Here is a 27,418-nt window from a genome sequence, read left to right as displayed (position 1 = left end):
GTCAAGCGGAACCTAAAGAAGACCAAAAAACTGCTAAGGACGAGCTGCAGTTCAAGGCAAACTGGCTTTCTGCGGCGAAGAAGGTGGACAAGGTGGCTGTACAAAATCTGATGGCAGGGGTTAAGCGTAAGGCCCGGCAATTCGGATTTGGAAAAGCGGAAGCCTAACTGAATATTTTTCCTGAATTTTATACTAGTTAAACTTGAAAAAGAAATTTAATTTGATTTTTTAAATAAACGATTTCACCGATTTACGCGCGTTTTCCCTTGACCAAATTTTGACCGTATCACCCTTTATTGGAATAATGGATGTATGGAATTAACGCTTTGGGTCATATTGACCTGAACAGCTTTGAAAAGTTAAGAGTTTTCACATGAAAATTTTCTCCTCTTCACCCGAAATCCCTTAAATATTATGTCAAAGTTACACAAAAGTTTCAAAAATTCGACTTGATTGCAGTATCCAAAAAACATTGAAAAAAAACCTAGAAAGTAGGACAGCTGGTTACTGACCGACGATTGACTGACTGGGACCGATGACGCAAATGTCGGTAACTCAAAAATTCGGAAATAAAACACACCGGCTCAAATAGTTGTTTCATACGAACACAACACAACCTTGACCTTTTTTTTCTGTTTCATTTCTTTTTCTATCTGTGATAAAAAAAACTCAGGTGCATTGGCGTACGCTGAGTTAGGCACGATGAATACATCCTCCGGTGCTGAATGGGCATACTTTATGGACGCGTTCGGCGCATGGCCGGCATTTTTGTTCTCCTGGGTCTCGACGCTGGTTCTGAAACCGTCCCAGATGGCCATCATCTGTCTGTCGTTCGCGCAGTACGCCGTCGAGGCCTTCGTGTCCGAATGCGATCCACCCTTGACTGTTGTGAAAATGGTTGCAATACTGGCGATTGGTGAGTATTTTTTCTGGAGACCTTCCGGTACTCTTCTTTTAGTTGATTAGTCTTTCGATAATAAGTCAGAGTAAATAACTCCCTCACACATCAAGTCTGCGTAAGATCTCTCTATTGCTCTGTTACCGATATTTTTTTTGGGTTTCTCATCATTGTCATGAGCAGTTGATTATGTTTGTAATTTTATTTTGTTTTCGTTTGAAACCATCAGCGAGCTATTTTTAATTTTATGTTACAGAATCACGACTTAACTTGTCAAGCAAGCTGGCGTGATTCAGCCGCGATCGATCGCAAGCAATGGGCGATCGCTGAGTTCCCAGGATAAGCATCCCAGCCTACAAAATAAAAGAGGACTCGTATGGACTCGTGGAAGTGCAGGCAGCCCCCTTCCAGCAACCAAGCAGGGAATCTCCTAATGTCCTTTAGCTCTATAGATCAGCAATCTCGTAGCGCTATAAAAAGATCTTTTCTTATAGACTCGTTCCGGTGGTTCTCAACTGTGAACGGTGTGTGTTATCTCTGTCTCTCTGTTGTCTCCTGTTGTCCTCCCGTGTTCGAGTTCAGATCACGCTTGGACTACTTGTCGGCCGAACTGTTGTGATCTCTTAGGCAAGATCTAACTAAAACAAACCAAAGGATTCGTTTGCCATTGCTACGGTGTCATCTCAAGATCGCCATCGATAACCATTAAGTACTCATCTTCACATAAGTATCATGCATCATCACTACTGGCAGCAACCCATTTCATGCGTTACGAATTACCTTACTGTAGCAGGTCTTAACCGTCCAGAGTCGTACTAAGTCTGTTCTTTTTCTTTCTTCTCTTCCCCTAACCTGAACTGACTGACATCATGAACGCGCCATCGTATCTCGTCCTCGTGTTGCCTGCCGTTTGTTTGTTTGTTTGTAATGTTTGATTCTGTTCTGTATAGTGAGCATTTTATTTGTAAATTGTTATAGTGTTAATTTAGGGATGGCTGTACAAAATATTTTTACCTCTGCTAAACTGATCGCGGTTGTGATCGTCATCTGCGGTGGCGCCTACAAACTGTTCCAGGGAAATACGCAACACCTGCAGAACGCATTTGACGGGCCGATGCCCTCCCTGGGGGCAATCGCCACGGCTTTCTACACCGGCCTGTGGGCCTACGATGGCTGGAATAATCTGAACTACGTCACCGAGGAGATCCAGAACCCGAGCAAGTAAGTAGATGGAAGAATATAAAATGTTAAAAGGAGTCTTGGAGAAACCACGTTCTCTATCACGTCAGATGAGAAATAATGGTTGCCAATGTTGAAATTATTTATTGCGTGTTAAATTTCGTATCGGATCAAACACAAACTCTTAAAAATTCCAGGGCCGGTGGATTCCTTAGGCTGGGACCAATAAAAAAACAAATAAAACAAAAATTTAATATTTGTTCCGACCTTTTTTGGGTATCGTGGCATCTTAAATTGATCTCAAGTTTTTCAAACCAAAGTTTAACCTATTCGTAAACTTAGAGAAATTGCTGAAGGACCCTATATTTTTTGTAAAAAATTGGATTTTTTTTTAAAATATCAAAAATCTGATCCAACCTTTTGAAAAAGCTAAAAGTTGTACAAGATACAAGTCAACAACTTAAAGTTTTTGCGTCGCATACGAGCACGCCCACAAATGATTGAAATGCGTTCAAATTGCAAAGTCAAACTTCTTTTAATATTTGATAAGAGAGTGGGTTATATAGTTATACTTTTAAGATCTTCCCGATCAGAAGAGCATATCCAAATTACTGCTCAAACCCATCTCAACTAGATATTTTTATCTGATTCAGACATAGATTTGATATCAAAATGTTGGGTTTTCGTTTCGAAAAAAAAATTATATCTCATTTGATACAAACAGTTAAAGGGCGAACACGAAATTATTGCGACACCGAAAATGTCATGCCAATTTTCTTATGGTGTTTAGAATCCAACCAAAATGTTTGGGGAGGTTTATACATATATTCACTTCAAAAATCGAGAGAAAAGTTAATCGATGGAGCCTTGAGTGTAAAATTGAAGGCATTTTGGCTTGATGCCCTCCATCAAAGTCTTTACCGTGTATTGGATTCATGTCCTTTGGATCAAAATGGACAGAATTGACCTCATACCACTCCAGGACACTTTTAGAATATTATCATGATGTCAAATCTGACCAAAATAGCTGAGCTTTGTCGTGCTGCTGCAAGAATGGCAAAAGGCGCTTCTCGAGGCACACAGATTTGTAGATCTCGCCATTTACAAGAACACAACAGAAGAAATTGATATTTGTTTCAGCCTTATTGGAATTCTGAAGCTCTTATTCCAATGCATCAGATAACCTGCAGGTCGAGGTTCGAATTTTTTGGCTATATGTGCCCAAAATTTTCAAGAGTTGTAGAAGTTTGTAACAATACATGAAAGTTTGAATGCAAAGGTTAATGTTACCTTCTATACAAGTACTTGAGTCCAAAGCAAACATTGCATAAAAGCGTGTATGCGAGTCACATTTTTTTTCTTCCCTTGGAGGTCAATATCCTATTCTTACCTAATTTAGTTATAATCTTGATATAATGCAATAGAAGGATGATATAATTTAGCTGTTCTTGCATGGACTTTTTTCTATAATTTAAGATATTTTAACATCCTACGAGCATGTACTAAATTATATCTCATTTCGCTATGAGAAATAAATGGAGGCAAATTGGCAAACCACCCTATCAAAATATCTCATCTTGATATAATTTTGTTTTTCTCTTCTGATCGGGTCAAACGGATAAGAAATCAGAGCCTCACGGGCCGCACTTGGTTATTTAAAGTATCAGCACCTTTCTTTTGAATGCGCCAAACTATTATCAAGGCGAAGCTTATTGCAAACAATTCGTGTTATTTCATGATTTTCAACGATGGCCTTAAACGTACTACTCTTTATAGTCTTTATGCTGAAAATCAACAAAACAAACTTTTTTTTATCATGTTACTTTTTTAACAAAAAAAATTGAACAATCTGGATTGCAAAAAATAATAACAAAAAGATCTACAGAGTCATACAGCTCGTTTAATCATACAGCTTGAGTTTAGTTTCAGTTAATTTAGTCACAGTGGTTTTGAATTGGAGCTGAACATTTTTTTTAGGGTATTTTGAACCAAAAAGTCAACTAAACAAATCGAAACTTTTTGGCGTTACAAATATGAAGAAAATCACCTAGAAATTGTTTAAATTGTGTAACTTCCTTTTGAAATTGGAGAAATTACTTACTTGTTTGTGAATGAAATTTTAAGAGAACTTTTGAAAATTGTTCGTATTGTATATGGATTCTGTACTGGATACACCCATTTGAAAAAAAAGGTTTAGGTTGCAATGCAATAAAAGTTTTGTTTATGCCAAACATGAAAATCACTCGAAAACTATTGTCGAAGTTGTATCGTATTTTAAAAGGTAAAATTTTCTATAGGAACCCATGATTTTAAAACGGGAGTAATAATAAATCACCTACTTAAGTCAAAATCTAGAGGTGTTCTAAATAAGGTGAAAATCACTGATTTTTTTATTTTGTTATCTTTAACTTCGACTTTGTATAGAAGACCTCCTTCAAAGTTGGAAAAATTATTAGGTGAAATCAATAATCTCGAAATGTGAAAGCTTTTTGATTGATTCAAGATTTTTGATCACTTGGAATTGCTTGGAAGAGGGAGGGGGCTTTGATTTCCTGATGTTGTCAAAAGTTCTGCGTATACTTGTAAAAATCACAAGAAAAAATTGTAGTTTGTGTCGAATTTTATTACTTTTCATTGGAACTCTCATGTTGCGTTTATTATAACAAAACATTCCGTTATATCAATATTCTGTTGTTTGGAAAATTTCATGAATATGTTTTGAAAATAGTTTGAGTTTTGACGTATTCTATGTTTATCTGATATGAGAACGAGTGGCTTTTTTCTGTAAAAACTTCATTGTGTACCAGGAACTTTTATCTTGAAATGGGTTCGAGTCGTATGGGATTTTAAATTTTAAAAGAGGAAGGTGCAAATGAGTAAGATAAATCATCTTATATGTATATAAAAAGTGTTTGTGTTCCAGGAGATTTGGTAGAATTTACTTGAAAATGGTTCTAGTTGTGTGGTATTCATTCTATAGACTTTGTACTAATTTTAACGTCAATAAATCATTGTATTATACAAAAACTAGCTTTTATTCCTAAGTTTTATAAAAATCTCTTGAAAAGTAATGGAGTTGTGGTGTAATTTACATAAATTCTGGATGCAACGTCTGTTTCTTGAAAGGGTAAGGTTATTCTCAGTACAATAATCATTTGGTTATGTCAAAACATTTGTTCAAAATAATTTAAAATCGTTCGATTTTTGCGGTTTTTCATTTTGATTTAGTATGAGAGCTGTTCGATTTAATGTCGAAAATGTTTTATGATAAAAAAAATCATCTCATTAAGTCAAACCTTGCTTGTGTTCTGAAAAGGATAATTTTTTTTCGAAGAGTTGAGGTTTAATCCTATTCGGAATTGATTTTGTATAGGACTTTCCTTCTTTAGAAGAGAGCATCCTCCAATAAAATAAATCAACTTGTTATTCCTCTACTGCATACGAGCCCATATACAGTATTGGGCAATACTACTGCACCCATTCCCATAACTAAACTGACGATAAACACCACCATAACATTAGAACATACACCAGCACAAAGTAAAGGTAGGTTAGTTTGAAAATCATATTTTTGAATAAATTTGACAAAAACGGAAATGATTTGGTCAACAATGTCGATTATAGGATCAAACTTGAAATAAGAAGCCATTTTTCACCTGGACAAAACAACTGCAACTTATCAGTATTACTGTAAAAATATTTGACTTTAAGAGTGCCGTTTAGCTCAAAATAGTTAGAAAATTGTTTGGTTTGATGAATTGATGAATGATTTTTTTAGGTTTTATTTTTGACACATTATGGCATTCGTATCTTGATGAATGAATTGATAATGAAAAGTAATGCAAAATACTGATAAATCGAAATAAATTGCACAAAATCTTGTATGCAATAAAATTGTAAACAGTATCATTGCACAAAACCTATAAATCAAGTAATTTTTTATCAAAAAATTCAATAAAATCAAAAATACAAATGGTGATAAAACTCCCATCTTCCACAATTTGTTTTTTACTCTTGTAATCTTTCGGATATCTGATATTTATTTCAAAATTTTCACAAAATACATAAAACTTTATTTATTCCCCCTTCGGGATTTTTGAAAATTTCGAAGGGGGGCTGACAGAAGAGGAAATTGATATTTGTTCCGGCCTTATAGTTTTTCTGTAAAAACTGTTAAATTATCAGGAAGCAATTGGGAGGCAATATGATCATCCACTCATTTCAAACTATTTCCAAACTATTTCGAGAAAATCGACACTCTAAAAGTCAACTTTTGGTAGTTTGAAAGTGATAAGTTTATTGAAATAATCCTCTGCAGTGGTTTTTTAATATACAGGGTCCGACAATTGAACTGCTACAAAACTTTAGGAGTGATTATTACGAAATATACAAAATCGAGTTAAATCAAACACCTTGTCACCTTGTTAACATTATGTCTAAGATGTCAGAGGATATTTTTGTTAATTTAGTAATCAAGTGTTTTTTTGTAAAAATAGTTCTCGAACCTTAACGTAGTGCTTTGATTACCTAGATCCATGCTGTGAAACGGTAGAAAGACGTATTTTGTGAGTTGTCCAATGAGTGTATGTATTTTTTTAAATTTTGGCTCGCACTTGAAAGATACCTGCCTGGAGATCAGAAGTACCCAAGTATAGTATGGTGGGGATCGTCAAGCTACAGTGGCGACACCTACCATAGTGAAGATCATCAAGATGCACCCTTAAAGAATTTCTTGGCGTAGTAACACTAAATTGGCGATAGATTTTAATACACCGGATCAAAATCGCCGTCGGATCTTGGAAGATGATCTTTAGGCCCAGCCTTACAAGATCCTAAGATTTCAAGACCTCTCGTATGAACAGAAGCAAAAGCGGGTAGAAAGGGCGAAGGCGCAGCTTACGCCGTCCGCGCATGAACAATTTGGAGAATATCGTGTTTTCTGCCGATGAAGCGGTTCGTGAAAAAACAGAACTACAGATTTTGGTTGCCAGATAGATCACGAACCTATGCAAACGTATTAAAGGACACAAGACGACAGAAATCTGTCTTATTAAAGGTCTGGGTCGAGATCGCCCGTACTTTCCTGGTGAAGATCAACCGAACTCCCTGAAGAGGTGTAGATCAATCAATTTACGTATCGAAAATAGTTCTACGGCATGTCCTCAAACTGTGGACGTCCCAATTTTGGTTTTGGTTGGTGGTTTATCAGCAGAACTTCACATTGGCTTACCAAGGAAAGAGGTCCCAATTTTTGTGTGGGATTTTTTTAGGGTTGATTTCGAGTACGGAGTTCAGGGAGTTCGCAGGACCTGAACCCTATGGACTTAACTGTCTAGCGTATACAGAAGCCCGAAGTCTATTCCACAGAACATGGCGGGTTGGAAGTTCTGAAGCGCCATCTAGTTGAGTCCTGGGATAAAATACCACAAAAACCACCTGCGGTCTTTTAACACGTTCGTCGCCACGGCAGCCATATTCGGGTGACAGGTGTATTTCCTGGGGGGGCCCGTCACATCAAAAAGCGGGTGACGCTCTCTTACTTGAGTTCACCGCTCAGCTTCGCCACACGTTTCAAATATGGGAGTTCTCCCTCTTTGCTTTCTCTCTCTGAAAATTTCTTTGGGCCCGGCTAGTAAAACTACCAAAACGAGCGTGGCGACGAACGTGTTAAGAATATGTGCCTTGAGCTTCTGCAGCAAGTGGTTAAGCTCAACGACAAAAAAATCGAAAGGCGCCAATGGATTTTGAAAATATGATCTGTTTTGATGTAAATTGTATTAAATTTAAAAGAAAAAGTTTTAGTTAAGATCGAATTATTTGTTAGTTCCAATGTAGTACTTCAATTGCCAGACCCTGTAGGAAAGTTACTCTAAAAAAGCATTGAACCGAACAGAAACAGCCAAAATACCCTGAACCAGTAGTTTTTGACAGTAAAAAACGTTTTTGAAAACTCATCTTTTTTTGGAAGACATTTTACAGAATGCATTGCAAAATAAATCCAACACTAGACCTTTTGAAAAATTGGACCGGTAAAACTTCAGAAAAGTTCCTCAAAAGCTTCAATGATTATTCTTTATTGTTAACATATCAGAAATGCGAGGTTTTAATCAAAAACATAACATTCACTACGAAAAACGGAGTTTAATCATGTTTTTTTTTCAGTAATTCTGATAAGTTACAGTTGCTTTTTCCAGATGAAAAATGGCTTTTGAATTCAACTTTGATCCTATAATCCACATTGTTGACCAAATCATCCAAGTTTTTGTGAGATCCGGGTATCGTGGTTGAATTAAAGGGAATCTTTGGTTTGCTTTGATTCAGTAGAATTATTCGACAAAGTAGGCTCACAACACATAATAGAGTTATAAATTATGTAATTTCTCCAGGTTCATGGAAATTATAGATTAAAATGATAAGCCCAAAGTACCCTACTCTCTCCTACTGTCCATGCGGCTTTCTCAATGATTCCTCATTAAATTGCAAATCTCGCTTGTTTTCTAGACCAGAATTAACCAATATCCTTATCTTCTCATCAGGAATTTGCCGCGTTCCATCATCATCGGTATCCCGCTGGTGACGTTGTGCTATGCACTGATCAACATGTCCTATCTGGCGGCGATGTCCCCGAGTGAGATGATCGAATCGGAAGCCGTCGCTGTCACATTCGGTAACCGAATTCTCGGGGTCATGGCTTGGCTGATGCCGCTGAGCGTTACAATCAGTACCTTTGGTAGCGCCAACGGGACACTTTTTGCCGCTGGAAGGTAGGTTTAAATTTAGCTCTTTTTAATATGCGGATTGTAAAATTATTGTTTTTTTTTTATTTTCTTTAAAGGTTGTGCTTTGCTGCTAGCCGTGAAGGGCATTTACTGGATATCTTGTCCTACGTACATGTACGTCGCCTAACTCCAGCCCCAGGGCTGATCTTTCACGTAAGTTGCGTTCGCTGATCTTTAAAATTCATTCTAATAATACTGAAACTAATAAAGTTTTCTTTTGGCTACAGTCTCTCATCGCCGGAGCGATGGTTATGTATGGTACGATCGATTCTTTGATCGATTTCTTCAGCTTCACGGCATGGATCTTCTACGGTGGTGCAATGTTGGCTCTGATTGTGATGCGTTACACCAAACCCAACTACCCAAGACCTTATAAAGTAGGAGAAGTTTCTTCAAACGAGGAACGCTTTAACTTCAATAATGTTGTCCATATTTTTCTCGTAGGTTCCACTCATCATTCCAATTTTGGTTATGGTCATTTCCGGATATCTGGTAGCGGCTCCGATCATCGAGAAGCCGCAGATCGAGTACCTGTACGCCGTGCTGTTCATCTTCGCTGGGCTCATCTTCTATATTCCGTTCGTCCATTTCGGATACCATCCCAAGTTTATGGGTAAGTCACCAGAACAACTTGTTCTAAAAAACTTGAATCATAGAATTCTAAATTCCATTCCAACTTTTGTACTCTGATTCAAAATATCTTATTTTCTGTCTGTGAAAATTTTATAGAGGATTCTTGAAATCCATTCGATTTTTGACTTTTAAATATTCTTTGAGGGGTAAATGCTACGGCTATTAACCTACTTACATAGCTAATACGGCTATTTATTTAAGATCCAACGTTTCGATCCTTATAGCATCATCATCAGGGACTGTAATTTTATTATATGTTAGTTAACACAGTTTCATAAATCAGTTCACTAATTATAAAATTGCATACCGAAAAAATGTCTTTTCGATTTGGGTTGATCCGGCTGATCAGATAAAGCTGTCTTGTATATCTGTTACAATATTTTTTTAGGTATTGTTGGAATAAATGTTGTGTGTTAACTTACTGTGTACAAAGTTTTGCGGTTGAAAACCCGTTTTATCTGATCATAACGAGTGTGTGTTAAGGAGTGTATTCGAAAATAAAAAACACTTTGTTCTGTGAATATTTTTTGAATGTATGGACATAAATTGATGAAATTTTCAGCGAAGTTACCTGGTAATGTAATGTTTACATATGCAAATTTTTTAGATGTTCTTGTAGTGACCGGACGTTCCTTTAACAGCTCATTCGTTTTATATTTTAACACCGACTTACTCTTTTTCATACGTCGATCTACGTGAAAACTCTTTACTCAACTGACGAATCTTTCTACTTTTCCCAATTCGCTCGCGAGGACGAATTCACACACACGCACATTCAGTATACTGTGAGATTTTTGCTTGATATGGTTCACACCCACGGTATAAATATATAAGGTAGGCTACTAACACGAGTAAACAACTCGTTTGAATGTAAACAAGTGACGTCATTACTATCTGCCTATAGCGTGCCAGGCAAAAAGTTTTGCGCGCGTAAGATAATGCTGCATACACCGAGGATCACTAGATGGATAGTAATGACGACTCTATCGGAAAGATATCACCTTATTATATTGTACACCGTGGTTCACACCAATACAAACTTAGTATACTGTGATATTTTAACTATCGTTCACACCAATACGAATGCATCCTGCATCCGGATATACACGTTCATGCTTATCTGAAATAAGTCATCTGAGATGTTTTACAATTCTGTCTCTTTATAATTACTCCTGATCTCTACAGTTCTGTCTAGTTGTTTTTGAGATAGCGTCCGATGAAGAAATTTTTCGAGTTGAATTTTTGGGCAACACTTGGCTATCTATAATGCATACTATGAACCACCTTTTCTTGCAAGTCAAGGAAATTTTTGATTACGTCAGCTGTGTTCTGAAGCTTGGCCTTCAAAATAACTGAAAAATATGAATTTGGTCGAAGTTATAACAAATTTGGCCTTCCTATCCTTAGACACAAAAACAACATATTTGACTTTTTATCACTTCACCACCGTTTTTGCGTAATGGCACTATTCCAGATCCAACTTAAACAGAGTATAAACTTTGTGGGACCTATTGAAGAGCTTTGCAGAGAAAACGGTCGCATTTGGAGGCAGTCTGCTTTGTATTTTTAGCCATTCATCCTGTCAATCGTTGTGAAAGAATGAGTAATTTGCAGTTTCCGCAGATCGTTAGCCTCCTCAAGTACTAGACATTAAATTTTTCAATTTTTTATCCTTGTTTATCTCCGGGAAATACAAACGAGACTTGTCAACGAAAAGTTTCTGCCAGGTGACCGCTAAAGAGTTTCAAAATTTTTCAAAATATCTTTCCACAAGCAGTCCAAATATTTTGCGCACGATTTTACCACCGTATTACGTTTATTTTACCGGTGGGCAGCTTTTCTATTTTGTAAAAATGAAGTCAAGCCTTTTTTAAGCCAGCTAAACGGACCAATCAGAAAAAAAAATGACTTTTTTATCACTTCCTCATTCATATTTTCGGATTGAGCTTGAAAAAAACTCTCACATTCTTCTCACTTCATGAAATCATCGATCTTCACTTTTATTCAAATTTTGGCTCACTATTGGGTCCTTCAGAACATCTTAAACGTTTTACCATGTGAACTTTGGTCGAATAGTTGATTTACAGCAGTTTTTAAGTTTCCCACTGGGACTTTTCTGGATTTTTCGCGATCCTGCCCAAAGAATTGTGACGTCACAAAAACGATTGTATTGAAAACTTATACAAGAATGGCAGAAATATTAAAGAAAAACATATTTTAGAACGCAAATGAATTCCGATTTCTTTTTAAAGGTGTTGTACGGCCTCTAATTGATTATGTTATGAAGTTTGTTGGTCCTTTAAATATTGCATTATATACTTTTTCTTATTTTATTTTTTGATGCAGGTTCATCTTGAAGCTAAAACGTGCAAAAATGAAAGAAAAATCAGCTTTAAAATATCTAGCTGGCAATTTTCGAGTGTTCAACTGATTGGCATGATTTTCATCCAACTGGTTTATCATATACAATTGTTATGTAGAACAATTTACATCAATGAATAATTGTTTACTCAGTTTAATAAAATACCAGTAAAAAATTTTGTTTTCGTTCGTAATAGTTGTTTTTTGATTACTTTTTGTAATAAGAAGCTAAAACTGAACAGACTTGAACATTTTCATGGAATATTTTGAACTAATTCTAAAGTTTTACAAATTTAGGTTGAAGAAATTCAGCATTTTCTATTTTATAGAAAGTCTATTTTATAGAAAAATTACTAGAAAACTCACCTTGTTAGTACCAATCTTGAAGAAGAAGAATCATTCTATAATAACATGCTTAAAAAGCGTAAAATTTTCAACAAATCCTTCGAGTTATCAACGAAAAATGTAAGTTTTCTTGTAAATCAAAAGATTTTTCGTGATTGTGATGTCACAGTATGTGCCTATACTAAGGCAAGGCTGCCTTGGCACTACCTTACAAGACATCTTTATCTGATCAGCCAATTTATTCCGAAACAAAAAGACGACATTTTTCGGGAAGCAATTTTATAATTAGTGAACTGATTTATAAAACTGTGTTAACATATAATAAAAATTACAGTCCCTGATGACAATCCTATAAGGGTCAAAACGTTGGATCTTAAATAAAGAACTTATTTATCCAATATGATAGCCGAAAAAATAACCTCTCATAAAATCCATTCTGAAACCTGATTTGTACTTCTGGATATTAACTATGAATTCTTAAATTTGAATTCAGAATTTGGATTTTCATTCTACTTGCTGAATCTCAGTTTCCAAAATAAATTTAGATTCTAAATCTGAATTCTGGCTCTGTAATCTGAAAAAAAATTGAGAATTCAGCATTGAGATTTGGAATTTAGATTCATGTTCAGATTCACAATTTAAATTCGGAATTAAAACTCAGATTATTTTTCTAATTTTTAATGAATGGATAGTTATTTTGGTTGATTTCTAGCGGTTTTAACAACTATCCGTCTCGGATTTATTAAGTTAAAACATAGGTCAGGCAAATAGAAATTTGCTGTAGCATTTTTTGCACTTTTTTTTATTTTTTCGATAGAAATCTGAGCACTTTTTGAAAAGAGTTGAAATCGTGATAAAAACTCATGCTTGAACCAAACAGAACCAACAAAAGTATGTATTGTTTTATAGATAAAACATGCTCAGTTTTGTGAAATTTGAAAACCTGTTCAATGCAAACTCTCTCAAATGTAAACAAATGTAAACAAATGGAGCTATCATCAGGGTGATAAAGTAGGTTTGAAGACCTATATTTTGAGGTTAAAAACGTTAACTAAAGGTTGTTGGTTTTCGAGATATAAAGAAAACAAAATAAAATTATTGCTGGGAGCTTATGGAGCTGTCAAACTTTGAACGCGTTTTTCTCGAAACAGTGATGTTGGCGCATTCACCGTATTCAAAATTCGATTTGAGCGCTTTTTTCTGTTTTCCAGCCCTGGGCAAGGTTGCCAAAATCACAGAAAAATCTGTAATTTTTATAGAATTTTGTGCGGATTTTCATCGGAGAATCTAATCACAGAACACAGAATTTTGAAATAGTCACAGATTTCACAGATTTTTTTAATTTTGAATGGATTTCCAAATTTATAACTTTCCAGGCCAATGTAAAATTTAGATTTCTTACCTCAATTTAGAAAAGTATGATAAGATTTGTAATAGTAATTAATTTTTCCCAACTAAAATGTTATAAAGACCCAATTTTTATCATGAATTTTCAATTAAATTGAAAGAAATAGCATCACAGAAAACCATCACAGATTTTTTGGGGTAAAAACACAGGAAGTCAGAATTGTTTTTCTCAAAACCTCAGAAATTTTTTCGGCAACCTTGGCCCTGGGTTAGAACGACTGTCTTTTACTCCGAAATTTCGATCCTTATTAGACAGGGGGCTAAAATGTATTGGTAATTAAGTGAAACTCAACTTAAAATCATTTGTTGATTTAATATAAGCCTTATTAAACGTTATTAGAAAACATTTTTTTTGTAAGAATCAACAAATGTTTTAATAGATTTTTTTTAATTACCAATAAATTTAGCCCCTAAGAAAAATTCTATAAGGATCGAAACGTTGGAGCAGGGGTGTCCTGATTTTTCAGGATTTATCCTGATTTTCGAGAGGCCGTCCTTTAAAATGTCCTGATTAGTCCTGTTTTTAAAAAAATATCTGAATTATAACTAAATTCATTGTTAAATGGTGAGAAAATCAAAAAATATTTAAAACTGTTTTATCGATGATAATCTTTGGTTCAAATAATATTTAGATAGTGTTTTTCGATACAGACCCCGTTCGATTTTGGCAACATTCAATTTTGACAACATCCGAGCAAAAACCGTTCGTTTTTGGGAACATCCAAAAAATACGGTTTTTTTGTCACTTTTTTATTTTTTGTTTTCTTTTCAAATTAATCAAAATTCATGTAAAACGTAATATTAGCATGAAATTTTTCAATTCGGCTTAATTATAATAGTTTTAAACAGTTAAAACATGAATTTTTCCATGTTTTACTGCTTAAAACTAATATAGTTGAGCCAAATTGAAAAGTTTTATGCTAATATAAGGCTTTACATCAATTTTGACTAATTTGAAATGGAAATTAAAAAATGAAAAAGTGACAAAGTGACAAAAAAAAACCGTTCGATTTTGGCAACATTCGATTTTGGCAACATAAAATTTACGGGCGTGTTGCCAAAAACGAACAGGGTCTGTAATAACTTAAGGCCAGCCAAGGCTTTTCTCGCTTCAGTTGCATAATTTGAGGCATCTTGAGCACCTGTATTTCGCCTTTAGTTAGGCAATCTAAGCAGAGTTGTATGCTATTTTCATCAATTTAGTGGTGACCAGAAAAAAAAGTTCTAAGGAAACAATGGCAGGGAACCAAAAGATCGTACCCGAAGGACTAGGACAACTAAGTCCGACAAGAACTTCGAGTTTATCCATTTTCTTTGAAAATAAAAATCCACATATTTTGAAACTGCACTCTATAGTGTGAACAATGAAAAAAATCGGATTTGGGTGTATGCTGTACACGCAAATCCGAATTTTCTCAATGTCACTAAAACAGTTTAAAAAGTCTAAAATTATATTGAAAAAAGTTAACCATTCGAAATAAAATAACCAAAAATTTTAATCAAAAATGTTATATGGGAGAAATCTACAAAATCAAATGAAAAACCAACACATGTTCAACGAAAAGTTCTAAGAATATACTTAAAATTGAGATAAGATTTACATTTACAGAAATTTCATTTCATGAAGGGTCATAAAATTAAAAATAAGTAGGTCCTAATGAAAAAGTGACAAAATAATGATAAAAGATTGAAAATAGATAAACGACAAAATGTTGACAGAAAATTGACAATGATTAAAAAAAAGCTTAGCGAAAAATTGACTTAAGATTCAAGATAATAACACAAAAAAGCTCAGAAAATTTACGCGACTAATCTTCAAGGTAGAATAAAATTTTTCGAATTTCAAACTTACTCAAAGAGAATTTACCTTCAAAAATGAAACATTTCCAAAGACATCCACTGCAGACTTTATTGCACGATGCATATATCAATCAATAGAAATATTTACTAGAAAACAATAAGGTTCAAAAAGGAAGAAATTTTTGAAAAAATATTCACAAATGATTCAACACGACAATTCTTGAACAAAATAACGAATCCAAGAAACACATCAGAAATTTCTTGGAATATTTTAGAAAATATATCAGTCAACCTCTAAAAAGGTACAGAAATTACTGAAAGTTATCGAAAACTTCAAATATGTTTTGAAATCTTAAATTGATATCTATGCAGGTATCTACCAATATTTCAAATGTTTCCAAAATGTCTAGAAATAAAATATCTGATATTTTCGATTCAATTGAGTCAGTTTTCACAAGTTTACCTATTTCATTCAATACAAACAAGAGCTTTAATAGCATGGAAGTTTCCTGCCATGTGATGAAGTGCACTGTACAGATTTTGATTGACATTTTAAAATTAATTTTAGAATCATATTTTAACAAACTCAAGCTTTAAAAATCATAATACTTCAAATTTTGGTTGAACATGTTGTAAGAGTGTCTCTTCAGGAAATATTTTAGGTAATAAATTTATTAATAACACTTTTTTTCTTGACATAAATGCCAAAACGTTGATAAAATGTCACAAATTAACAAAAAAAAATACATATTTTTTAAGGGGGGGGTAGGGTCTAACACTTTCAAAAAATCGATTTTTTAATTTTTTTATTTTCTTATTGTAAAACATTTCAAGAATGTTGTGTCAAATTTTCAAGTCAATTGAAGAAAAACTGTAGAAGTTATAGGCCTTTATCTCCTCCTATCTAATACTGCAAGAAAGCAAGAGCAGAAACTTCAAACGCGTTTTTCTCGAAAGCACATTTTTAAAGTCCGTGGACATCGTCATTTGAAAACTACTTACCCGATTCTTTTCAAATTTGGAACATATTTTCTATATATAAAATACCAGACCCCAACGTTTTTCTTTTTTGATTTTTTTACTTTGGGGAGATTTTACAGGTGAAAAATGGCGGATTTTTAAGTGAAAAATCGTAGTTTTTACTTCAAACAGCCACAAAAATTTCATAAAAATATTTTTAAGTTAAATAAAAACGTTGGGGTCCAGAAAAACATCTATTAAAAATATTTTGCTCTGATTTTTTGACTTCAGATGATTCTGTGCTGAGATATAGTGTCCACCGCAAATCCTGTTTTCTAAAAGGCATCCTCGAAAATGCTCCGTCACCGGCTCATTTTTCAATATTTTTCTACGAAAAAATTACTAAATGTTCTTTTAACAATGCTTTGTGTAATGCAAAAAATTTGAATACATTTGTTTGAACGATAGCTCTAGAAAAAAATCGTGAAAATGGTGTTTTTTTTATACCCGTTAGACCCTACCCCCCCCTTAAGGCAAAAAACGATTTTTCTTTAAATTAAAATTTTTATTAAAATAATGTTCAAGAGTTATACATCAAAGCAAAACAAAACAATAATCTTCCTTTACTGAACCGGAGCGATTCTCCCAATTTAGGTCGTGTAAATTTCCACAGGACTCGAAAGGAGAGAAAGGAAAGAAAGAAGAAATAACTAAAAAGAATAGGCTAAAGAAAATATTTAATAAAAATAGTGACTTTAGTGACCAAATTTCGAAAAAAGTAACTTGTGAGTGACCAGCCTGAAAAAAGTGACAAAGTTACTAAAAAGTGACCAACTTCTAGCCCTGCGTACACGCAAAATAATTTTCACTTAAAAAATAAGTGACATCTGTAGTAAATTCTCGCCATACGTAATTTCATTTGAATTTTAAGTGATGGGTCAAGAGAATTCACTTAAGTGACCGGTCAAGTGAATTACACTATGACGTTCGAGTGAAATTTATCTGAATTTCTAAGTAAGTTTCAAGTTAATTATCTCTCGCGTTTTTAAATAAAAGAACATTTATAGAACACCACTTCGATTTCAAATACTTACATTACGCTTTCGCCGTAAATTTATTGATTGGAAAATTCCATCGTGATCCCAAGGCTGGGGATAGTGCGATTTCATCGTGGTTACTGGGGATAGTGCGACTTCTAAATCTTCCCTGCTTAAAACCAGAAAATCTGCCCAGTCCAACCCACAAGCTGAAACATGATAACACCTTTAAATAATTTTTTCTTACATCACGTTTAACACAAACTACCGCCAAAATCGCCTAGAAAAAAAATTGGGAAGATCCAAATCCAGCATAAGCTTTAAACGCTGCGCTTAGAATTTGCCATTTTGAACTCTGAAAATAAACACAATTACAACCCGACATTCTCTTTTTTCTCACTTCAAATTCAAGTGACGACTGAAGTGAATGTGGATGAATTCACTTGAAATTTAAGTGACTGCCAAGTGCAATGTATATGTAGCACTTGAATGGAAGAAAATCACTGGATCCTTGTTTTTAAGTGAAAAATCATGTGTATTTTAAGAGTGAAGTTGGGTTCAGTGTATCTGAACATTTATTCTGATACTGACTTCTGACTTTCGAATAACACAAGCAACAAAATTCACGTTTTTCCGAGGTGCAAAGAATTTAGGAGCTTATTTCGAATGATTTGAGGGCACTGAATCCAAATATGCATTTATTTTTTTTCTTTCTATCTGCTCTCGTGATTAAGATTCAAAGAATAAATTTGGAAACAGGCAAAAATTCATTTAAATTATTCTAAATTTTTACTCTAATTTCTGAATGTTTATTCTGGGCCCTGATTCTGAAATTGCATTCTATTTAAATCTAAATTTTCAATCCTGAATTTTGAAAATAAATTCTCTAACTCTTTATTCTGAAAAAGAAATCTTAATCTGATTAAAGATTCTCAATAAGGATGGAAAATTTGATTTCAAATGTTGATTCCGAATTTTTACCTTAAAAAAACTATTATTCGAAATTCTGAATGTCTCACTCAATTTATAATTCCGGAATTGTTTTTAACTCAGAATTAAAATTTTGTCTTTTTTATTCTTAATTCTAATTGCTAACTCTGATACCGTTTGCGATATCAAATTCTGATTGCAAAGCTAGCTTTTTTCTATACTCTAATTTATATAAATTTTATTTTTCAGATAACTTCACCCTCTTCTTCCAAATGCTGTTTGAGGTTGTACCCACAACATCGATGGCAATGTTCGATTGAGCTGATTCATATTCTTAAATAGAAGTTGTACAATTGGACCTAGCACAGTTTGAAGTAATTTTGAAAGCTGGAAAAAAAACTTGACTACAACTACTGCGCGACTATGTATTCTATACTATCTTAACTCACTGGCAAAGAATAAACAGCATATTATACGATTTTTGTGAGAACCTAATCAATCTTGTACCAGTACCAGTAATCAAATGTAAATTCAGTGCTTCAAAGCCCGATATTCGGATGTTGAAAAAATAGCAATACTAATATATAGATTGCAGCAACTTTAGCTTGCAAACAAGCAAACCAATCGATGTCTAGCAAAAGTAGATCTGTTTTAAGCGAGCGTTAGCTTCAGATAACGCATCACCAAAGAAATAGTAAGAAGGAAGACGACGGTACAATGAATATTAAACTCTAGTATGATGTGCCAATCGAAGGCGTAGGAAAAGTCGGGAGCAGATAAATGAAAGATCAGAAAAAAAAACCAGCGAAGCAGACCATACAAATTGAACAATGCAAATGCCATAAAAAATACCAAGCAACAACAAAGACACAATACTGCTCAAAATCCCAAAAACGAAAACATATATTTATACTGTTTTTGTTGTTCAGGATTTCGGTTCATTTTCGACAAAACAAAAAAAAAAAGATAAGATACAAAGTTTACACAAACACGTTAAAAAGATATCCAAAATGTTACTCATCATGATCACACCGATATTTGGAACCAATTACCTACATTATCGTCGTTCAGAACATAGGAAAGGAAAACAATTTCAGATAAAAGACTATATTTGTAGAGATGAGATCTATTGTAACAGAATTCGAACGAAGACGCTTCCAACGCAAACAAAACTGTGAAAGATCAAGATAATGCAAACACGTGGAACGAAACCGATAATGGGGCGCAACTACTTTTTGATTTGTCAATATACTCAATTCGCGTTACATTTAGAACTTATCTTGAGGGGAAGGAACTTTTCAATGGTGTGGAACGGTAAAATAGATTCGATAGAAAGCCATTTTTGCCACCAATTTAATACATTCATAACACATCGTAAGCTGCACGGATCATTCCCGAATGGCGCTTTCCCGAGAAAGAAAATCGAAACTTGACAGTTTTTCAACAAATTTTCTTGGAATTTTAACAATCAATGGGAAACGACCATTAGTTCGTCTGTTTGGTGCAGGAACTGACGAAAACCCTAAATTTTTGTCCTTCGCTGAACCACACCAGGACAGAAGCTTTAAACAAGTCTGGAACTGACCTACTGTGACTCTGTTGATTAAAAAATCATAAAAAGAGTGGCTGCGCCTGAGTTAAACAATCGTTAAGATCGTTCAAACAGATGCTGGGGCACTCTAAATTGGCGCTGAACTGATCGGCTATTTTATTAGAGTAGGCCATTGAAGGCAGACAGGCGCACATTTCTCTTAGCGGTCTTAATAAAAATTAAAAATTGAAACCATTTCGTGAGTTACTCACGAGCAGGCAAGCCTATGTTCAATAGTTTGTGTAAGAACCATTTTTAAAACTGTTATTTTGTGTGCATCGTTTGTTAAACAAATAAAAGAAAGGATCATTCGTTGAAGCGTGATACGATCGGTACACTAATGGAGCTATCATTCCGTACCGACGGATCGCGAAATCATCCGTGAAAGGCTTATATTTTCACCGTAATTTATCTTATCGCTTTAAATAAAGGAAAAATACTTAATCTTTTTGCTATAGATAAAGTTCGTTCCATGTTACCAGTGGAAAAGCTAGGAGCTAAAATAGCAACAAAAAAACTAGGACCCGATCGAGTTTGAGTGTACTTATCGTGCTGTGAGACACATATAGTTACAGACAATGTATCGAATTGTCATATAGAGAAGGCGGCAAAAGAAAGAATAAATAAAGAAAATTATTTTAATAACAATTTGGTATTTTTCTCGTTCTTTTGATGACAACCTAAGTATAAACCCATATGAGTCCGATTGGTTTGGACCGCAACCTTTTGCTCCTCCGTTTAAAAATACCACAGTAACCGGAATCCGGAGAACCGAGCCAATGTTGAGAACTCCATCACAGTTACCGGGCAAAATCTACGAAATTTACGGCGGCTCCAGAGAAAAGTCTCAGGAGCCACTACTGTCACGAAAACCATACAAGCTTTAGGAATAAATAGCATTAATTCTTTTCTGTACAGCATTGGTAGTCCGTCTAACTAGTTTGGCTTCCAATTTCCAATGTACTTAAGGTTTTCCAAACAGTAGTGGCTCCTGAGACTTTTCTCTGGAACTGTAATCGTGATCGCTGACTGTGGTAGGATTCTTAACTTTGACTTTGATCCAAGAAAAAAACGATATCTCCGCAGACAACAAGCTGAATTCCGAGCCTAGCAATCATGTGTAAAACACATCATTACGCTGCGATAAAAAAAACTGAAATAAATCAATGAATTCCAGATATGTTTTTTGAATATTTACAGAGATCTGAAATCTGGAGCAACTCTTCATGGAGGCACTGAATTTGAATCCAGATCAACACAGTCGAATAGGAATTGTCTACGAGAATTTTGACTGGCATCAAGTGAAGACGCCTATGCGGCCCAATGCGTTGTACAACCGGCTCTAGAACCTCAAGTAAGTAGTGGCTCCAGAGATTTATCAACAGACGATTCAATGTTGCCCTCAACACGTCGCATTGTACACTGGTACAGAACATGAATCTAGCGGAACAAAATTAATAACGTCCTTGGGATGGAAAGATAAGTCTTAAGTATCTTCGACAACATTGTTCAGTTTTACAAACCGCATATTTCGATATCTATATATATAAAAATGAATTTCTGTCTGTCTGTCTGTCTGTCTGTCTGTCTGTCTGTCTGTCTGTCTGTCTGTTCCCTATAGACTCGGAAACTACTGAGCCGATCTGCATGAAACTTGCCAGTTGGGGGTATTAGAGGCCAGGGAAGGTTCCTATCATGGTTTGAGACCCCTCCCTCTCACAGGAAGGGGGGAGGGGACCTCCCAATCAAAAGACAAATGTTTGCATAACTCAAGAACCGATTAAGCAAATGGAACCAAATTTGGCGTGGGTGGATATTTGAGTACGAGGAATGTTTCTAAGAATATTTGATACCCCTCCCTCCTTCCAGTGGAGATATAGGAAGGGGGGAGGGGGCCTAGCTTACAAATTTTTACATAACTGGAAAACTAATCATGCTAATGAAACCAAATTTGGCATGGGAGGGTAGTTGAATACGAGAAATGGTTCTATGATAATTTTAGACCCCTCCCTTTTTGCAGTTGAAAGGGGAGGGGTCTCTTTCATATTTTTTTTACATAACTCAAAAACTTATAAATCAAATGGAACCAAATTTGGCATGGGAAGGTATTTGGATACGAAAAATATTTCTTTGATTATTTGAGACCCCTCCCTCTTTCCAGTAGGAAGATTTAAAGAGGGAGGGGCCCTCTTTTTAATTTTTTTCATAACTCAAAAACTAATCAAGCAAATGGAACCAAATTTAGCATGGGCGGATATTTGGGAACGTGACATGTTCTAATGATTGTTCGAGACCCCTTCCTTCTTCCAGCGGGGAGAATGGAAAGGGGTAGGGAAGTTTCATACAATCTGAATTGCATAACTCAAGAACTACAACAGCAAATGGAACCAAATTTGGCATGGAACGATATTTTAGTACTAGAAATGCTTCTATGAATATTTGGTATCCCTCACTCCTTCAAAAAGGTGGATGAAAAGGATGAGAAGAGGTCTCCCTTACAATCCCTTACTTCCATTCAATGGGGAGAATGGAAGGGGGTGGTACTTCCTTTCAAGTTTAGAAAGGAGGGGGGAGGGGGGGGAAGAAAGGAGGGGGTTCCATGTAAATTTTGTTAAAAACTTATCAACCAATGGAACAATATTTGATACAAGAAAATTTTTGGGAACGAAAAAATGGGTAAGATTGATAAAGATCACGATCTTCATTCAGCAAAGGGGAAGGGAAGGACAGATGGGGAGGGAGCTCTCTTATCAGTTTTTTTAGCATAAATCCAGAACATATCAACTAAAAACTACCATATTTTACCAGTTGAATTGTTTGCGTACGATTTATTCGAGACCCACCTTTTTAGTGCGAAGCTTAAAGAAACATATTAAAATTATCAGATCTTTAACACAAATTTATAGATCAAGATTCAGAATATTAGATTAAGTTATTTTTGTGCTGCAATCCGAAACTCCTGCTGCAGCTCTCATTTTATAGCGGTTGCTTATGAATTTTGTCATAGTTTGATTTAAAATAATGCCAACAAAACAATAAAAATATGAATAGATTCTGAAAATATCATTCGATTTTGAAAGGTGTAGCAAAGCACACCGGGTCAGCTAGTAGAATATAAAGTCAAGGGGTCCACAAATCTATCTATCTATTTAAGGGTACGACGCCGATTGTCCGAAACATAGGATCGAGATCTTCACTGCTGGCGATTTGGAGCCAGTGTCTTCACTTGTTGCCAGCCAAAGTTTTCGTCACTACTAGTTTCCCCTTGTGGGATTAACCACGCTTGGCCTAATGTGTGTTTGTAGATACAGCTCTATCTGTATCTACTACTTCATAGCAGGGCCGTAGGAAGAACCGACTCATGGGGGGGTTTTGGTGACTGAATATAATCTATGATTTTTTGTCCAACAATCCACGATAAATGAATTAAAACAAATTATATTTATTATTATATAATTATTTATTTTTTTACATCAATAATTTTTGTAATGAATAGTAACTTTAGTAAATAGGTTCAAAACCTAAAATGTGCGGTAAATTTTTATGATGAAACCTTCAGTAACAAAATTTGGAATTAGCTTTCATCGATGGGTTAAATCTTTGAATTTGTTTATGAGTTTGGTAGATCAAACTTATGTGTTCCTAGCATAAAAAAAGTTTTTTTGAAGAGCCTTCAATCTCTTTAAAAAAAACATATTCTGTACTCAAATCAAACAAGCGCAATCTTCAAAATTCTTTTGCAAATTCAAAGATTTTAACGTTTGATTAATAAATAAAATTAAAAAAGTAAGAGATAAAAATTTCGCGGGTCAAGTTTGCTTGATGCAAACTTAAACAAAATTTATGATTTTGGTTTAAAATTTGGCTTCTAAAAAATCACTGCAATTTTTAAAAAAATAAACAATGCAGATTTTTCAAAATGCAGATTTTTCAGGTGAAGATAAGGTACATGTTTCTTTAATAGTACATATTTTCCATAATGAATCAATTCCATAATGAGAATCCTGTGAATGATTTAAAAAAATAAAATTTTGGTTTGTTTCCAATAAAACAAAACTTATAAAGATAACTCAAATTTTACTATATATTTGGTATTTTCAGCTGAATTGTGTGTACCTACAAACTACTTTTATTTTAATTTGAATCCTGGAAACTTAAACTTAACTTTAATTTAAACTTTTACTAAATTTGTAAAATCTGTTCTTAAATATGAATACTGTTTTACAGAGTATAGGACAAAAATTCGTTGAAAATAATATAAAACTTCTTGTATTTCCGCAACCTCACAGCGAAATTATAATAATATAATGAAGATAATAAATATTATGACTATCATGAGGATTATGATAGATTAAGGACAAAGGGATAATTTGAAGGTGCAATACCATTGGAAATGTTGCCTTATCTATTGTGTTATAAATGCTGAACAATTTATGCCATTACTACTGCAATTAGTCGAAACCTTTCCATGCATTCGATATACTTTGAAAAATACCGGTTTTATCGGTTTTAAAAATTACAAATACCGAAATACCGGATTTGAAAAAAAAAAACCGGTAAATCCGACCACCCTAGTCCAGATCAGTACAGCTTCAAAAAATTCAAACTGAAGGCAAACAAGAACGATTTAATAATGTGTATGGCTTCCTTCAGCCTTCAACACCTCCTGCAAGCGCTTCGGCATACTTTCAACAAGGTTGTGAAAGTGTTGTGGGTCGAGTTCTTCCCACGCATGCTCCAGAGCATAAAAATAAGTATTTTTATTTGTCACACCAGTCTTATAAATCAGAGCATCGAGGATGGCCCACAGATTTTCGATGGGGTTCAGATCAGGACTTTGTGGGGGCCTTTCAAGGGGTTTGATGCGGCAGGAACGGAAAAATGACTTCGTCAGATTGGCCGTATGCATCGGATCGTTATCCTGCTGTAAAACGAAGCGCTCTTCGAGGCCCGTCTTGATGAGCGATACCTCGAGGTTTTCCCGGGGACTTAACTAGTTTATTAGGAACGAAGTGAAAATCCGTGCGATTCGTTTTACGTTACTTTCTATTCTAACAACTAAAATGGCTTACTAAACTATTGTATGTAGCTCTCTCTGGGTTCATCGCTATGTTGCGAGAGAGTTGATTATACACTAGGGTACGATCACAAATATTGGTTTTACGAACAAATGAGTTACAGTGTCAAATGAACATAAGACACATTACAACACAAACTTATTCTAATTCCTGATCGGTGTAGTACCGATCACGAACGTTTCCATCTTCTTCATAATTTTTGATATCGCTGTCTTGCTGAATTCGTAGTGCTTGGCCACTTCTCGGTGCGTTTGACCGTTATTCAAATCAAGAACAACAAGTTTCCGGATTGACAACGGAATGGAACCAAAAATTTATGCGTTCTCCATATTTTACAACTTATTCGAATGTAGACACCTGTTTGAATACTCCAGAGCCAAGCCAGTTGTTTATGAAACGTCAAAATACACAAAACAAACAAATTCGAGGGGCCTCGCGATGGAAACTTATCGAAATTATATTGATTTTTGAGTTGGACACTTTATTTTGACCATTTTTTTTTGGAATATCAACTGTTTTTTTTCTATCAGAAAAACTTTCTTTTTTTATCAGCGCAACATTAACAAAAATTGAAAAGATCATAATAAACAATATTTAAAAATGATTACGATGTGTTTTCGTTGAATTTTAACCAGAAAAATAAAAGAAATTGAAAAAAAAAATAATTTGGACACTTTATCTGTCAAATCGCATACAAACTCCCCGTACCAAATTTTTGGTACCAGAACGTCAGTGTGGTTCCCAAAACTAAACACTTCACCCCATAACAGACTCGAAATAGGGTAACATTTTGGTTGCCAAACGCATCTGTTGTTGTCATACCACAGATTTAGAATCAATATTAACAAAAATAATACTGAAAACTCTGCATTTTGTGCCCAACCATAACTTATTAATGTTACCAAAGAATCCTTTGATTGAAATTCTCGAGCCGTAGATATTATTTTAAAGATTATTAAAAAATTGCCTCTGGTTGAAATTTTTGCCATGAAGACGGCCATGTTGCCCATATACGTGTTTCACTCGTTTCAATTTTCTTCTTCCTGCGGGTTTCTTGACTGAAAACTTGGTACGGAAATGTTTGCTTTCTTCAGCACCTTGATTTATACTCCGTACTCCGTAGAGTTTACATTATTTTTATACTCCGTAGAGATGCATTCTTTTATACTCAGTAGAGTTTATAATTTTCGTTACATTGTTACATTTCTTGGTATAAGTGTTCATTTTACGTCCGAAGACTTACAAAATATCCGTAACCTAGAATTAGGGTGGCGGAATTCGATCCCTGGACCTCTGGCTTATAAGCCAAAGACATTCGCCATTAGGCTAAACGACTACCTCGCAAATCAATTTAGCAAAGCAAAAACCGCAAAAATAGTGATTTTTGTATGATTATGTGTTCAAATGTGCAAATATGTTGATTGGGATTACTTGTAGCTGCTTTGCAAAGCAAAAATTAGTGGAAATATTGCTTCTGCGGTAAGTGATCCAAAAGGCGAACAGTCATTCTGGATTTCTAAAGGGCGCTCGCATTTTGGCGAATAGATAAAACGAGAAAACAAAAGGGCCGAAAAACCAATTTGTTCATTTTTCACGTAACAATCACGAAAAATTTGTATTTATCTATCGCAGATTGAAATAATGCTTATTTTTAACGAGTTTAGGTACGTTGTAAGGGAAACGATAAGATACAGTGAAATAGACAATTGATTATATTTTATGGAACTTCAAATGCGTTTTTCTCAAAACAGAGGTCTTGGCGTATTGGTCCTTTTCAAAAATTTAAGTCATTTAAAAAATATTCAACTCACTTGATGTCGAATTACGCACACTAGTTTTTGAAGGCAGGTTTAAATAAAGGAAGGAATGCCTTCCTGTGAGAAAAACAATCAGAAACAACTAAAAATCATGATAAGATGAATTGAAATTGTGAAATGTGAAATTCACGATAATTTCCCACAAATATGTTTCCATTTTTTAAAGCTGCATTCAGAAGTTCAGAAATGATCAAATTTAAGTCTTAGAAAGAAGCATTATGAGCAAAACATATTCTGTATGGGACTGTTATGCGAGTAGAAAAAAAGTCTCGAATATACTTGCATAACAGTCCCGTAATAAACAAAAATGATGCTCCTAGGCCTTACCAATTGCCCAATTTCGAAAATTTCAGGTCCTAGGATTTATTATGACAACCTAGAAAACATTCCATTTAATAATTGTTAATGCTGAAAGTTATTGTCACAAATTCAAAGTATATTCCAAAACAAAAAAAGTTGATTTTCTCGCTTGCTCGTTTTTGCATATGGGACTGTTATGAAAGTAGGGGCAGTGTATCTAGCCATCAGTATCTTTGGCACCACTGGTTGACTTTCTTTCAATGGTTAGAAATTAATGATCAATTTTCGTTTTGTTGTCTTTGC

The 27,418-nt window shown here is 34.6% G+C and overlaps 1 protein-coding gene across 2 annotated transcripts in view; it reads left to right on the top strand.

Moving 5' to 3' along the window:
* Nucleotides 1-20,568, top strand: part of LOC129751332 (b(0,+)-type amino acid transporter 1) — a 109,038-nt gene extending 88,470 nt beyond the window's left edge. For both annotated transcript variants that reach the window (XM_055746778.1, XM_055746777.1), the window contains exons 5-11: nt 674-916; nt 1,849-2,119; nt 8,614-8,841; nt 8,913-9,009; nt 9,084-9,233; nt 9,301-9,469; nt 18,579-20,568. In XM_055746778.1, coding sequence (XP_055602753.1) covers nt 674-916; nt 1,849-2,119; nt 8,614-8,841; nt 8,913-9,009; nt 9,084-9,233; nt 9,301-9,469; nt 18,579-18,649 — 1,229 coding nt within the window. In that variant the 3' untranslated portion in view covers nt 18,650-20,568. The remainder of the gene's footprint in view (nt 1-673; nt 917-1,848; nt 2,120-8,613; nt 8,842-8,912; nt 9,010-9,083; nt 9,234-9,300; nt 9,470-18,578) is intronic.
* Nucleotides 20,569-27,418: the final 6,850 nt, after the last annotated feature.

This window comes from Uranotaenia lowii, chromosome 3 (assembly GCF_029784155.1).
Source record: "Uranotaenia lowii strain MFRU-FL chromosome 3, ASM2978415v1, whole genome shotgun sequence".
NCBI classification, from domain to species: domain Eukaryota; kingdom Metazoa; phylum Arthropoda; class Insecta; order Diptera; family Culicidae; genus Uranotaenia; species Uranotaenia lowii.
This window is presented reverse-complemented; position numbering and strand designations above follow the sequence as displayed.